Source organism: Anomalospiza imberbis, chromosome 1 (assembly GCF_031753505.1).
Source record: "Anomalospiza imberbis isolate Cuckoo-Finch-1a 21T00152 chromosome 1, ASM3175350v1, whole genome shotgun sequence".
Taxonomy (NCBI): domain Eukaryota; kingdom Metazoa; phylum Chordata; class Aves; order Passeriformes; family Viduidae; genus Anomalospiza; species Anomalospiza imberbis.
The window spans coordinates 95399370-95415507 of record NC_089681.1 but is presented as its reverse complement, the minus strand read 5'-3'; the positions used below and the strand labels follow the sequence as shown (position 1 = coordinate 95415507).

The 16138-nt window shown below is 36.0% G+C and overlaps 1 protein-coding gene across 3 annotated transcripts in view; it reads left to right on the top strand.

Annotated features, from left to right (window-relative positions):
• The window catches only part of CTDP1 (CTD phosphatase subunit 1), a 318905-nt gene that overhangs the window by 282085 nt on the left and 20682 nt on the right, over positions 1-16138 (top strand). For 2 of the 3 annotated variants that reach the window (XM_068200862.1, XM_068200849.1), the window contains one exon: positions 10541-10719. In XM_068200862.1, coding sequence (XP_068056963.1) covers positions 10541-10719 — 179 coding nt within the window. Of the gene's footprint in view, positions 1-1016; positions 1221-10540; positions 10720-16138 lie in introns of those variants that run through there. The other variant, XM_068200855.1, reaches the window with a different exon arrangement.

Sequence of the window (16138 nt, the reverse complement as noted above, 5' to 3'; positions counted from 1 at the left end):
ATGCTGAGAACTGTCCCATTCTCTTTCAAAAAACTATTTGGGCAGTCATCAGGTTGCACTGATGAAGGAAACCTATCCATACCTATTCAGACTTGCCTCTCTGCATCAGAAAGAAACTCATCACCTGGGCCAGAGTGCAAATGAATTTTAGCAGTAAATGATACTTCATCCTAGCTAGGTGCCTAGGAATCCCATTGCTTACTAGGTTTGGGCCATCAGTATGCTGTCCTCTACAAAATGCCCATGAAGGGGATCACTGCAATAGATATGTTTAGCATCCATAGATTCTTTTGTGTTTTTAAGTGAAACTACATGAGAGCCGATACTGTCACGAGGTCACTTGATGGTATTTTGGTGTTCAAAAAATAGTTGTAAAATGAAGTTTATGTCCAGAAAAGGCTTGCTCTGAGGGACTGATTAGAAACAGTACAAGTGGACTAAGTATTTTTGTGTTAAATTATTTTTACTCAAATTTCTATGTCTTTATATAACCTAAATAATATAAAACCAGGTTAGGAGCTCAGAAATTATATAATTCCTTGATAGTGGCATACTGCTATCTTGCTGCCCTCAGCACTTCATTAGCAGCTTCCTACTGATGTTTCCCATTGGCAGTGAAGTGTCAGAAAAGATCAGTCAGTCTAGGCTCTGTGCCCTCTTAAAGTGCCATGTGTCATTTTTAATAGAATGTTAGGATTTCTAACCTAGTATGTCAGTGGTATTTTGTGACCGTATTTAAATAACTTGTGCAACTGTTCTTTCATTAGCAAATTAGATTAATATATTTTTAAAGAAATCTAGATTGCACATGTCTCTTGCTAAATCTCTAGGAATAAGAAGAAAGTTATGACAACTTCTGGCAAAACTGTGCTTCAGTTAATAGCCAGACTGATAGTTCTTAGAGTCTTGCAAAATTATAAGACAAAGCTGCTGCGTATCAGCAAAACATACTTTCTACTTTAAAGAAAGGGTAGCTTTGAGAACAAAAAGTGTGATACTGTCTTGTTTTAAAACAGGTGAGCAGTACAGCTGTAGGCTGCTACAGCTTTTTAACCTGTTTCTATAAAGTTTTGCAAGATAAGAGCTGTAGGGACACATGCATGCAGCGAGCTGAAATCCCTGAAATGTACACCTGTGTTAAACAAAAAGGGATACTTCTAGTCTTTCCCAGGCCTTTTTTGTTGACTGGGAAAAGACTACAGTGATGTTAGTCTTTGTTCATCTTGTACACTTGGTAGTTTCTGTGAATTAAAGTATATCAACGATGCATTTTTATAAGAATTTTCTCCTTGTTCCTTTCTCTTCCCTCTAGGAGTTTATGTACATTCGTATTCTGTTTGTATAGCATCAACAGACACTCTAGGTATTCCAGTCTCTGGATATTTAGATAGTGCTTATTTCTACAAAAAGACTCTAACAGAATTTGAGTGCAACAGACTGTCACCTGGGGACTCACTCACTGCCTCATTTCTTTAAGGTGAAGGTTTGCCTAAAGTGAAATCAGGACACTTAGTAATATGTGGTACTTGAACTTGAGCATGCAGCTTGAGTTTCTGTTCTGTTGCAGGGTTTTTTTTTTGTTTTGTTTTTTAAGACTTGCAGGTAGAGGTAAACTTGAAAAATGACCCAGTGACACAAATTTTACTCTTCAGAAGAGAATTTTCTGATAGTACCAATCAGTTCATGAGATTATGAAATTCTGTATTGATCACAAAAGAGCATAAGGTAGTACTTTAACATAACTTCTCCAGTCCATTGGTCTGTTGCAGTCTTCTGCTACTGGGGTTGTGGCTACACATTTAATAGAGATCCTTCTCCAAAGTCTCTTAGCAGCTGCTTTTTTCTGCTGTGGTGTACTGTTACTGCTTGTGTGTTAGTGTAGGCATGAAATTAAGTGGGACAGGGAAGTGGTGTAGCTAAGCAGTAACCCAGCTTAGAGCAGTTGGAGGTCACTTAAGCTGCTGCTGTCTCTGAGAGCAAGGAGCTAAATGTATAGCTTTTTCTGACCAGCTTTGGTTTCAACAGGATGCATTTTAATTTACATGTAGTCATCCAGGACATACAAGTCAATCTCTAAATTAATTATATGGGAAAGAAATCTCATAAAAGCTTTTTTCTAAGGTTTGGTAATATTCCTTAAACTGTTTAGAGCAATTGTTTCTCAATCTACCAAAATAGATTTTGGTAACACTGCAGTCTTTGATACTCTAACCTGAAATATGCCTTTATCAAAATCAAGATAGGACAAAGGTAGTTCTCAGTGCATGGAGATTTAAATAGAGGAAGAGTGCTTCTTCTGTTTAATCATGAAAAAGGCTAGTCATTTCTGATATTTCTGATTCAGCACCTGCTCCGATGAGCCAATGGTAATTGTGGTAGAGAACAGTGAAATCTGCCTTGGAAGTGTTTGAGACAAAGGGGTATTGGACACTTGCATAAATGCATTGTGTGACTCTAAAAATTGAGTCAGAAATTTGAAAGGAGAAAAAAGTGCTGTACTCTAATGCTAAAGAAAAAAAAGCAGATGAGACAGAATGTGAAAGACAAGTTCTTCTGAGGTTACTCAGAAGAAACGGGACTGAGTTACATCACACATTCTCCCTTAAATTTTATGTACTGAGGGACAACTTAACCTAATTCAGACAGCTTGTCCTTCCAGCGACATCTTTGTATAAGAAAATTCTTTGTTTCCAAGTGACTTAAATTCAGCCCAAGTCTCTTAATAGAGATTGTTTCTATTGTAGGAAAGTTTAATTGTTCACAGGTATTATGCCCTAATATCACCTCTCAAAAGCATGCTGAAATACTTACTAGCTTTTTTGGAGACATGGGTGGTAATATCTTGCTCCTCAGTTAACTGTACCAAAACATTTGGCTGGTAGGAATAAACATTAAAAAATCTTCTAAGTTCATTGAGGAAAAAAGTGAAAAGTTTTAATATACAGTTGAAAAAATTAAGATCAAAACTAAGTGAAAAGTTATTAGACTTTTCCAAATTTGGAAAAAAAATTGTGATGTCAGACTAAGTGGATTCTTTTCTGTGCAATAAGGTCTTGGTGCAAGCCACAGTTGCTTATAGCAATGAGAGTGACCTGAAAAATCATTTGCTGCTGAGGAGGCAGTGTTCTGTTCCCTGTGTCAGCAGAGGATTGCTTCCCTGCAAAGAACCCTAGGACAAACCTCTTTTAGCTACTTGCTTTTTTGTCTTATCTAGGGCCAGAACTTTTCATAAATAATGGTCAGTAACAGACTAAAAATACATTCTTTCTCTGAAGGGTAGCTGTAGATCATGCTCTTACTCAGTGGCCCTTAACTTACATTGTTGGAGTCTTTTCTGGAATTTTGGCATGGATATTTTCAGCAGGCTAAATTGAAGAATCATTGCATTTAGCAGCCACGGAGCTGTTATGTATGCTAGGTTGTCATTGTTTTAGAAATGCTGCAACCAAAGGAACAGAGGGCTCTGTACTTGCTGCCTCCAGTGAGCTCAGGCTGTTTCATCTCCATTGCAGCCATAAGCTGATGGGCAGGGAAGGTGGAGTTGAAATGCTGTTCTTGTTTTCAAGTGGTTCCAGTTGAATCTGGCCTCTTGGATAGGTGAATAACTGTATTCTGGCCACACAGGTATTATTAATTTTTTTAAATCTTAGACTTCACCCTTTGAAAAAAATTGCAATGGAGATTTACAGGCCTATTGCTATTTAACAATCTTTTGGCAGAGGATTTCTTTTGAAAACAGAATAAAGGAAAGGAAGATTAGAGTTACGGATGGCTTTATAATCAGAAAAAGCCAGAGCTTCCAGGCTCCAGTGATGTCCCTGACTCAGAAAGTCTTTGGATAAATGATTGTATTACCTCCCTTGAGACATTTTCTCTTTAGAGTCTTTGAATTAAAAAATTGTTAATATTAAAATCAGTAACTTCTAGTCCATGTGAATTTAATTTAAATTTCACAAATTAGTAGTTAGGAATGGGATTTTTCCTCTTTCCAGCATCAGTGAAGTGTTACCAATTTAATGAAAGAAAGCAATTTTCATTATACTAATAATCAGAGAATCCTATAATGGTTTGAATTGGAAGTGACTTAGGTCATCTTGTTCTGGCTCCCTTGCCATGGGACGTAGATCATCTTGTTCCAACTTCCCTGCCATGGCCAGGAGCACCTTCCACTAGATCAAGTTGCGCTGAGCCCCATCCCGCCTGGCCTTGAACACTTCCAGGGATATGGCATCCACGGCTTCTCTGGGCTGTTCCAGTGAGTCAGCATCCTCACAGGGAAGAATTCCTCCTCATAGCTAATCTAAATCTGTCCTCTTTCAGCTGAAAGCCATTCCCCTTGTTCCATAACAAAATTTATGTTTTAGAAAGACTTTGGAATCCGTAAGTCAGCACTTGAGGCACCCTAATTATCAAGGAAGGATTGCACCTTGTGCTTCTTTTAGCAGTTTCACATATTTGTTCTAGGCATCTTAAGAGTGTTTATGAGGTTTCCACTCAAATCTAGACATTGTTCTCCAGGTGGGAAATTCAAACTTTTAAATGGCATTCTTTGAAGAATCAATCCCATTCAATCATAAACATGGATACAGGATTGTTATTAGTGCTTTTTAATGACAATATTGATATGCAATCTCTAAGTGACATTTTATTTCATTCTAGTCAAAGTATTAATTGCAGTAGTAAAGCCCAAATATAATGAATTGTGCAGCTGTAGTTGTAGTTACCTTGCCTTTTCAATTGCAAAGGTTAAGTGGTCACATTGTCAGAAGCAGTGGGTTTTGTTTTTTTCCCTTCAGATCTTTGTTTTAGGAGCACAGTCTATTGCCCAGGGCTGCAGTTAAAACTTGTGATGGCATTGTAGCCAGTGCTGTCAGCAGCACTGGGAACTCCAGCTATTGGGGCTGCACTGCCACTTCATTTCCCGTCAGGGTCCCTGTGCAGCCTCAAGGGATTGCAGTGGGGCTCCTTGTAAGTCAATTCCACGTGGTGTTTTTAAATTGCTGGTTTTCAAGTTTGAGCATAGTAACTATGCTCAGTGTCGAGCCAAGGCTTTTTCTTCTCACGTAATTGCTTTTCATCCTGAAACTGGAAGGTTATTACCAGGAGCTGCTAATATTTCTATGTGCAGTTTGATAACAGTAGGTGAAAATAATTCCAGACCACAAGTGCCAGGAAGCAGAAGTTACAGGTTTGGTTTTGCTCTCATTCTAAAGGCATGACTTTGAATATAACTGAGAAACCTGTTTACGCCTAAACTAAAAAAAGCTACCCATGGTTAGTGCCCTTTCATAGAGGAAAAAGGCAATCACCTCCCACTCAAAAATATACCATAAAGTATTTAGAAAAGCAAAATGTATTTTAAATTATACTTTTTGAGCATGAAGATCTCTTTTTCTGGAACTTCAGCTGCTGAGGAACAAAGCAGTAATATCTTTATTTAATTAACACTTTTCTATTACAAAAAGACAGTAAAATTTAATGTTTCTTTAATTGCAAATGAAGAAGCTACTGGTAAATGTCATTGGGGATGTCTTTTTGTTGAAATATAGAGACAAAAAATGATTATGAATATAAATACAGTAAGTGATAAAAATTACAAAGAAAAACACATTCCCTTATTTTGAAACTGTTTGGATATTCTGAAAGCTTTTCATAAAACTGTTTTACACCATTGAAACCAGATTCTTTGTTGAATTTATTCAGTGTCAATAACTGCTGATCTGTGCTCATTAATACAAATTCACTTGACTTCAGGTATTTTTTCTTATTCTAGGAAAGGTTTGTTTTGTTTTGGAATTTCAATTGAAATTTCAATTTCCTTCTTTAAGTACTTCTATATTTCTTTACACTTTGATTTGGCTTTTTGCTTTTTGGCTTCACTAGACATTAAGAATATTTTATAGATACATTGTTGAACTCAGCCATCTCTATCAAGGGTACAATGGAATACATATATGTAAAAACTAGATTAATGCTGTATTCAGTAGAAGATAGCATTCAAATAGGCAGCTATCACAGAAACTTTACTCTGACCTATAAAATTGCATAATTAGCACCTGATCTTGCTAAAGTTTGATATATTGGTAACATCTGTATTATGCTGCTTAGCACAGAACCCAGTGGGATTTGAAATTAAGAGACTGCCCATAGAAAGTTAAGTGAGCCAGCACTTCTCTTTCTGCCTCCTGCTCATGCAGGGACTCTGTCAGTCCTGGCATGGCCTTTCACTCTTCCTTGCCAAATTGCGCTTCTTTTGTGTCGAGCAATTAAAATTTCTAAGTCAATTGCACAAATATCAGTTCTTCTGTCCCTCTCTTGATAAACCTTTCCTTGCTTTACCAAATGCCTGGTGTACTCTTTGAGGAGCTTGAGGAAAGAGAGGACAAGCATTTGTGATTGTGCCACAATAATGATTTGTCAAGTGATTGTGTGTGCTGTCTAGAGAGTGCTGTTGGGTGACCTCTTGCAAGCTGGGTTATGGGAATATAACTGCACCTGCTTTAGAGTTATCAGTACTGTATTCATTCCTGCAAATTACTTTGGAGTGTGGAGTTAATAAACTATTACATTTATTTTGCTGCAGAAAGAGCAGTTTTGTTTTCACACCTCTGCCCTGGAAGGCTGGCAAGTTCAGTGTACAGCTCCAGAAAGATGGAGCCACCACTCCTCTAGTTAGATTTACAATCTAATACTGCCATTCACAGTTAATTTCACATGCTCAGAAGTGCTGCTTGGTTCATAATTTTCAGTGTCCCTTTTCCTACCACTCTCTTCTCATTTTGCTGCTCTTTTAAAGTTTCTAAAATAGTCAGCTGATTTCTGTACTAAAAAGCAATAGTTCAGGACAAAGCAGAAGGGAGTATTGGAAGGGGAGCCAGGGGTAAAGATAATAGGATCATTTTAGAGTTATTTTTTGACTTTATATACCACAGGGGAAATACAAGGTACGTATTGAAACCTTTTGACACATTCATATGGCAGACTACATTCGTTTTTGCCAGTTCTTCCTAAAATAAAATACATTCAGCACAATCTCAAATAAATGCTCAGGATGCACAGGTTTTATGCTGAAATGGAGTTGGGTTTTAGCTGTACTTACTGTCAATGCTAATTGCTTGCATTGCTTACAATGAACAGATGTTATTGCGGCAGTAGAAATAGACCTAAAAAAATCCTTGCAAATACTTGGTAGTTTTTTTCTATTTCCCCCTTAACTTACACAATCAGGTAGAGCAAAAGTCTTTTTGGAAAGACCCGTGGGGAGGGTCAGAAATGTGTGTATCCCCTGTGCAGTACTGGAGCACGAAATTTACTGCTGTTTATCAAACCTATTCTTTTTGTAGAATTTTTTCTGTACCAGTCAAGAGAGGTTTCAGACGACTGTAAGATCTCTTTGAAGAGATCTTTTAAACAGTTGCAAGTGTTGTCCTGTTGGCTGTCCAAGGTAGCTTCTCAGTTCTATTAAAACTTGAATCCCAAAGCACTTGCTAGAATTAAAGTTTATCAACAGCTCCTTTTTGTTTTGAAATATGTAGTTTGCATTACTGTGTATGTGGTTGTTACTTCCAAAAAATGTATCATGATAACTCTATCATACCCATTTTTCTGTATCAAAACATTGCCTGTAACTTCAGGAAAAAATAGAAGTTGTTCATAGGAGTTTCTTTTTTGGTATTTTTCCTGGAGTCTTAATGAATTTTGAATGTGTAAACTCAGCTTCTGGAGTAAAAACACTTTTCAGCTGATCTGGCTAGTTAGTACTATGGAAGGCTTTGACTTGCCTTTTAACAAAGCTTTAGATACTTTTCAGCTCTTAATCAGAGAATGAAACGGAAAATCTCATTGCTCTTCTTTGGTCTTTATACTTTGCATGAGTGTATGCTCTGCTCCTCCTAAATGAGAAATAAAATAGCTTTGTCACATGAGGACTTCTACAGGATTTTATAATTCAGTGTTTAAGAGATTTGTCAGGCTTCTGATTCTCTTACTGAATTGAACAACATCATTTTCAAGGGATGAATAATTTTTCTTTTTCAATGTTAGTCATTGTTGCCAGGTTATAAAAGTCTATTTCAAAGGTAGCTGCTATGAATGTTAAAGCAGTAAGCATCCCTTCACTGTATCGTACCAGTAGGATTTGGTATTAGCTGGCATTGTCTTCTGAAGTGTTATATGTTCCATTTATATTAATCATGTAAAATCCAATCACATAAGCTGAAGCTGTAGTTGGTTCTTGGTACACCTGTAGCTGTCATGTTCTGAATCAGATTAAAAGGTTCCTCTGTTCTTTGAACTTTCTTATTTATTTAAATTTAGTGATTGGTATAGATAGATAGTTGGTGTTTAGATATTAATGAAGTTTTTTTGCCTGTTAACTTGTTCAAGTGTCATGGGCTGAAATCTTACTGCCTCGATGAAAATATGGTTTGTTTTCCTTTTATTTTGAGAATTGTGGAAGATAAAGATGTAATACTTATATTTTTCAGCACAATTGCAATTTAGCCAATAATTAAGCGGGAATTCATGTTTTGGGTGCCTTTCTATTTAGAGATTTGTGCAGACCATCCCACATCATTTTCATATGCAATGATTTTTGAAATTTGATATGTTTCTGTGATTTATACATGCATTTTATATGGCCTTTCAGAGAAATTGCATATATTTCTGTACAACTAATTCTAGTAATTCTAATATTAAATGGCATTTCAGACTTCAAACAAATAATGTTATCATTGTACAGGACGAAAGAAAAACAGACATGGTAATAACTACACTGCTAGTCTTTCAAAACTGTTCACACAAAGTAGATTTTAAAATACTATCAAACTTCAGTTTGAGAGAGGCATCTGTAATACTGAATGTCTATCAGCCTAACTTTATCTTTTGAAAACCTTAATGTATTTTGTAGTGAGAACATAAGACTTTCTGGAAGAGTATTGCTTTTGGAATGAAGGACTGTAATTTTAAATTTTAAAGACTTGCAGGAGAGGAGTTGTTAGAGCTGTAGATCTGTGCTGTCACATACTAGCCATGTCAGGTACCTGGAGTATCTTCTACGAAATCTATACAGGCAGGGTCTTCCTGCCATCCCATCCCAAACTGTAACACTTGAAACACTTGAGAGTTTCACTGCATTCTGTACATACAGAAAAATCCCCATCCTGTGTACTTCACATTCTTCTCCTTGTTTCACCAGTGGCTTAATTCTAACAGTGCTTTCAGTCTCCCTGACCCTTAATTGCATTCCATGATTGTGATTTGCTATGCATACGACAACTTCTGCACACAGGAAAAACATTTTTGGACTAATATTATTTGGTTAGACCCAGCAATTCCTACAGTTTCTACCTGAAACTGCCATCTGGATTTAAATGTCTGAACTGGTTTGCAGTTCTTTTTAATGAGCTAAACAAAGAAATTAAAGGTCCATTTATGAATGACCAGATATAAATTACTTTCTTACAGCTTCTTTCAGCTTTTGGGATTATTCATGTAAAAGCAGCAAATAAACAGCTTGAAACCTTTTAGTCCATTTTTATGTGCAGATATTTTTCTTCTTGATAAAGCTGGTGTGGATTAGTGAGAACAAAGAGTAGTAGTGAAGCGTATTTTAATTTATGTTGAGATAAGCTGCTTCTAGGAAAAATTCTTAAATATCAGTTGAGAAATGCTCACACATGGTTTATTTTCCATGTCTTCTGCCAGTCACAAAAATTGAGAGACTGGGGGAATCTTCACCTATATTTTCTTATGATTTCATCTCTTTCTGAAGGTTGAATGCTAACTCAAAGAGGTTATAACCTTTTGAAGCTCATTAGGGTGGCTCATGAGTATGATTTGCTTTTAGTGATGGTTTCAGCAGATCCAGCCCTGTCACAGCAAATTCATTGGTTTTTAGAGGATTATCAAGTCCTATGGTACCTTTTCAAAAGTAAATACAAACAATTATTTAACAAAATATGTAAGCCTTTTGATAGTTTTTTTCCTTATTAATTAGCACAGTCAGGCAGTCGAGTTAAAATGAGGTTTGTATGTTCTGTTTCATTTATATTGTATTATTTAGAAATTGACTTCTTTACTGTTATGTATGTACCAAGGAATACCTGTAAATATAAGAATTCTTACTTAGAGATTTTAATATGCTTTGCCCTAGTGACTCTATATGTTATAATAATATAAAAATATATCTAGTAGAAAGCATGCATCAGTAAGTTACAATAGTATAAATCATCTATCCCTTTAATTTCAGAAGACAGCACTCTTTATCATAATTTCTTGTGTGACTATCATGTATGTGAGTAGATGTATATCTACCTTAAGCTAAGCATAGAATAAATATACTTTATTTGAATAAAATGTTGCTAGAGTTTTTACGGAAGCTGTGTTGAAGACATTGGGGTTTAATTTAAATTTTGACAGAGAAGGCCAGGGAAACTTGAAGCATATTCTAAATGAAGATTGAAGAGTGATCCAGTAATTATGAAAGATTAATGCACAGTAATCTGCTGGAAGATAAACTGACTCCTCCACTCTTTGGCAGGTGGATGACATCTTAGGAGAAGGCAGTGATGAAAGCGATACTGAAAAAAAAAAGACAGAAGAGGATGGTGAAAAACTTCAGACTTGTGCAACAGAGACTCTAGGGAGGAAGTCAGATCAGAGACCTGGATCATCATCATCTTCATCAAGTGAAAGAAGCTTAACAGGCAGTGTACCCAGGTATGAATTTTTCAAATGTAAGAAGTGTTAATGATGTTTCATTGTGTTTTTGCTATTCAGCATGCTTTCTTACAATCTGGTATTTGCCTATATATAGGCAACTTTTTCTTGTAAGTCTGTGAAGTTGTCATGCTTATCTCTGCAATGTTTTGGGATTTATTTAAGGAAGTGGTCGTAGTAAATGTCTTATTGAGTACCAGGATATCACCTGTTCTGAAAGCACTGAAGGCAACTAACTGCACTTCTTTTAAAGTTGTCTCAATCCTGTGTCAGATACAGAACCATGTTCTCTGCAGTGTTACTTTTAAGTAAAATAAAGCATGGTTTATAAAGCTATCTTTTTTTTTGTCCTAAATTTTTGAGATAGTTTTATGTTGATCATTCATAACAATGTGATTGTTGGGATGCTTTTCTACTTAGAAATTTAAACTTGCTAGTCTCTTCTTCAAAATTGATTTTACTGTCCCAGCATTGACTGTTGGATAATGACTATCAGCAAAGTTACTAGTATACTAGAACTTAATAAACTAAGTGCTTATGTTAAATATGTTAATGAATGGTTCTCCATTTGCAACATGTTAATAGTTTTTAAGCTTAACAATTTAGAGCAAGCAATATAAGATTTTATTTAGAATTGCAAGGGTCATCAGCTGGTACTATAGGGTGCTGAAAGTGCAAACATGACTCAGATGTGTTACAGTTCCTTTCTGCTCTCTAACCAAATTCAATTCCCAGCCTTAAGACTTTAAGCTCTAACACTTTTTCCTTTATGAGGGTAATATAAGTAGTAGGTCTTAAGCAACTGACATAGAGTATTTTAATTTTTCTGAGCTTTGTTCTAGCACACAAAGAAGGTATGAAAGAAACTGAAAAAACTGACACAGAGTGTGATATATAAATGTTTATGGGGAGATTTTGATTGGGACACAGAATGTTTCTGTGTGTTGGGTTTACTGTAGAAAGAGCTACAGGGGAAGCTTGTGTGGCCTTTTATTTTGTCATGGGTATTTCTAATCATTGTTCTTCTTCAATAAAAAGTCTGCAAGTTATGAGAGTTTTATTTGTGTCAAATGGATAGAAGAAAAAGTTTTTCCCAAATGAAGTTTGGAAGAGTAAAGGCAAGCAGATGATGAATGTTTTAGAATACAGCTTGAAGCAGCAAGGCATGGGGGTGGCATGTCACTGTTAAGTTATCCTAATACTGTGATCTTTTGTTGTGTGAAAGACATACCAGTTTCTGGAAACCAAAAGGAAGAAAGAGTCACATTAAGGAATATTGCTAAATAACTATTCCCCAAGTATGTTGTAAAAAGATAGAGGAAGTGCATTTGTAATTAAATTTTATTCTGTATACAGGAAGGTTTTTAAGTAAGCCTGGCAATACTTCTTCACTCAGAAACTATATAGACATAGTCAATTTGCTGAATTGTATTCAGGATTGAGCTAGGTGGGCGTGCTGGAAAACATACTCAAAAAGTGCTGGTTCACATGCTGACCCAGTGTCTACTAGGCAGGAAATTCTGCTTGATAAGAAAGGAGCCTGTCATTCCAATTACATTTTATGTTTGAAGCTTCAAATTGATGTTTTCATGTTCAGTAAGTGTTGTATGTGTTAAAGAGATACTGTATAAAAGGGGAAATATAAGGACAGTCTCAACAGTCTCTGAGAAATGGAAGATGAACAAGAAACAATCCACATATGATCCAGTTCTCCTATGATCTGTCTCAGCTCATTCCTATTAGAGATGAGGCCTACAGAGACTATAGGTTTCTGTGGCTCCTCTACACCTTTCCAGTAGTTACTGATATTGAAGTCATAGCGCTTACAAAAAAATCTAGCTCTTATATTTAATGTTAGTCTTCAGTCTTGAAACTTACAGAATACCGTGATCATTTCTTTGATTGGTGCCACTTCTGAAATTCTCAAGCATGGAGAAAAATAATCTTTGAGAAAACTGATAGTTCCTCCTGGAGGGAAAATGCAGCCTTTCTCCTAGATCCATTGCTAATTCATAATCAAGGAAAATTGAGCTCAGAGCCTCAGAAATCACACAACTATCTTTTCTGTGCCCATTTACTAAACTTTTAAAAGGAACTGTGATATTTTGATTCCTAAGTGTTTTCTTTCAAATACAATAATACTTCCTTACAACAGCCACTCTTCTAGAAGACAGAAATTATAGTTTTCCTTTCTTTCTTACTGACAGAAAAGACTGCTGCATACTCTGGTGCAAAATTTTGTTGGTGACATCTTTTATCCCAGTTGAACAAGTATATTCATTGTCACTGTAATTTTATTCCAGTTCACGGTCTTGAGACACTCTACTTTGAGAATCTGGAGACCTAAGTTTTTTTACAGCTCAGTGCTTCCCAAGCTGTCAGACTCAGATTTGTTATAGTCTGGGATATTTTTCAGAAACAATTTCAGTGACAAACCATTCAAAACATATTAAGGAACTATCTGGTATGTGGTCAAAGTCTTCTTGAAAGTACCCTTAATAGCCAGCAGCACATCTCAAATATGGCTGACAAAATAATTGTAGAAATTCAACCATTTTTCCAAAGAATGATGGTTCCTGTTTCCTTACCCAGGCCATTCATTGCATTGTTTCACTAGTAAAGTTGTAATGTTATTACACTGAACAGTCTTCCAAAATTCCTTTCTAGGTGATGTGAGTATGCTGTTGATTTAATTTTTACAGTATAGAAAAGCTGAAGGTCTAAATTTAGAAATACTGGTGATTTGAAGTCATAATATCCTGCTTCCTAGATCATTTGTTGCATTAGCATAGCTCACTTAATCTGTCTGTTAAAGAGCTTCTGTGTAAGGTGCCCCTAGAAAAAAAAAGTATGTTGTAAAGTTAATTTTAAGAACTAAATCTTTCATTATCTCCTTTTCCTTAGAATAGGTTTTATTTAAGGGGACATTCAGTGATGTCCAACTGCAAAAGGAAAGGGGATCAAACTTTCTCTGTGTGGTCAGTGCTTGGATGTTCAAGAAAACATTTAACCTTGAGTCCAGAGTGAAAAAATCCTAAAGTAAACAATTGGTTGTGTTTGCAGGTAATTGGAAAATGTTGTTTGTCTGAAGAATATTCACATTCATTTTGCTCTTACTGGTAGAGCTTCTACCACATAATTGTTTCAAACTACAAGTCTGAAATTTGTGGTGTGTGGTTATTCTAAACTACTTACAATTCTGGAGCCATTAGAGTTTTGCCATGCATAATAGTGAGGTCCTTTAGAAAATCTCTTGTTCAGACTCCCTCAGTAAGACCCAGAGTTCATTATTGGAAGTGGCCAGAACTAGAGGATCAGTTCATTTTTGAAACTGCACTGTGGTTTTGGCTGTGGGCTTGCTGTGTCAGTGGCCATGGGATTACAGAGGAGCATGTCTCATTTTAAAGACTGTTCCCTCAAAGCTTATTCAAAAAAAGCCAGACCTAAACTCTGAAAAATTAGAGATCATTGACAGGCAACCACCTCCTCTCCCAGCTATGGGAAAGACTGATTTGCTTTAAGAATTTGCAGTGATAGGTGGCATTTGTCAGTTGGAAGGTGCTTCCCTGGAAATGCTTCTCTTAAGGTGAAGCAAGTTAGGGAAGTTCAACATAGATGATGTGATGGCTCCAATTTTACAGATTATTACACTTAGAAAGTTTCAAATTTTCTTTGAGTCTGTTTCAGAGGAAACAGCCAGAATTTGTCTCCCATTATTAATTTCGGGTAAATTCAGTTTAATTCAGCATTCTAAATTAAAAATCTGGGAGAAGAAAGCATCCTTCAGGTAATAAGACAACGTGATGAATATTTTTTTACATAACCAAATTCTGACTGATATTTTGCAAGGTTGTTACAAGTACTTTTTGCTTGGGTTTAAAATTTAACTTGTAGGATGATAGAAGTTATTTAGATCCAACAGTTGGATTGGCCAGCATGTTCCAAGTCTCTAAAGTATTCTTGTGACAAGTTTAAATGGCTGTTCAGATGGATGTTTTGAGGTGTCAAGAGCTGAAACTTCACCAACTTCATTTTTCCCAAAACTATTGATTGCATTCAATGTCCAAAGTAGAAATTGTTCTTGATTCCTTTTGGTACATTTTTTTCCGTGGCATAACAATTGTTCTCATAGTTACTGCAAGCTGAGAGTATGTTTAAATGTCTGAATTCTCTTATATTTCTAACAGTTTGGAAGTAAACAGACTCTTTGATGTAGTGCACATAAGCAATTAAAAATTACTGCAGTTCCAATAAGATTTTTTTTTTTGCCAGAAGCAATGGTGAAACACTCCAGACTGAAATCCAGGATCAGCTTCTAAAGAGAAGTGCTTCTGTTGGCAGCAAATCTTGCTGTTTTCACATGAGCCAGCTGTCCTACAAAATTGTAACGGCTTTCCTGTTTGGAAGGGATTTTGATAAAGACTCTAAAATGGAAGAGAATTCTGGGCATGCAAAGCATAATTTGCTTCTGTACTTATATATTAAAAGTAAGTTTTCATATAGAAATGTTTTTATTTGAAAGATCTCTTGTTACCCAAAATTTCCACATAAGAAAATCAATACTGAGGTAATAACAGCTTTTTGAAGCCATTTTAATTAACTTTTTTTTTCCTCCAGAGGTAGGGTTCTTTATTTTTTTTTTTTCAAGTGTGTGTAGTCCCAAGTACTCTACCCACTGTTACATTGAATCAACTTATTTTTAGTTTGCCAGCTAGAAAATTGTAGGTCCAGGTTCTAGAGGATTGAATGAATGGGAAAAAATGCTAGATCCCAGTTGATAGTTTATGTATCAAGGGTGTGCCTTTTTCAGGCCATCTTGAAAATTGTCCAAATGTCCTGAAAACCAGGAGTCCTTCAGCTGTAATCTTTATCTGATAGGGTTAAGATCTGATTTGTGACCACCTTCAAAGCTTCATTAGAGTTGCTTTAGGCAACTGAGGTGCTTCCCATCCCCTTTTAACCACATTCTGTAGGTTATTAAGACATTGGCTTTTTGACAGTTGTAATTTTGTTTTCCATGTTCTGTTTAGGTTGATTCTCAGCTTTTTTTGTCTTTGTCTCACATACTTGTGGTAAAATTGACCTTTCCTAATATGTATTTCTGAACCAGTGATTCTATCCCTTCCGCTCCTCAGAGAAAATGTAGTTTGGAGAGGTAGGTTGTTTTGCCGACTTGGAAGTTTCTGCATCTGTTAAGTTGAATCACACCCCTTGGTCCTTGTCTTTGTTACAAAGCACAAAAGATGGTTTCAAGAGCAAGCTGTGCCAAGGATATTTGTGCTTGAAAAGTGTAGTTACAGACTATGTTTTGTTTGATTTGAGTAGCTTTTTTCACGAAAAGTAGATTTGATTGAAGTGAAATAGTGTCCAAGCTCTTCAGTGATTCCTTCCCTACAGCAATCTTTTTCATAAACCTTCA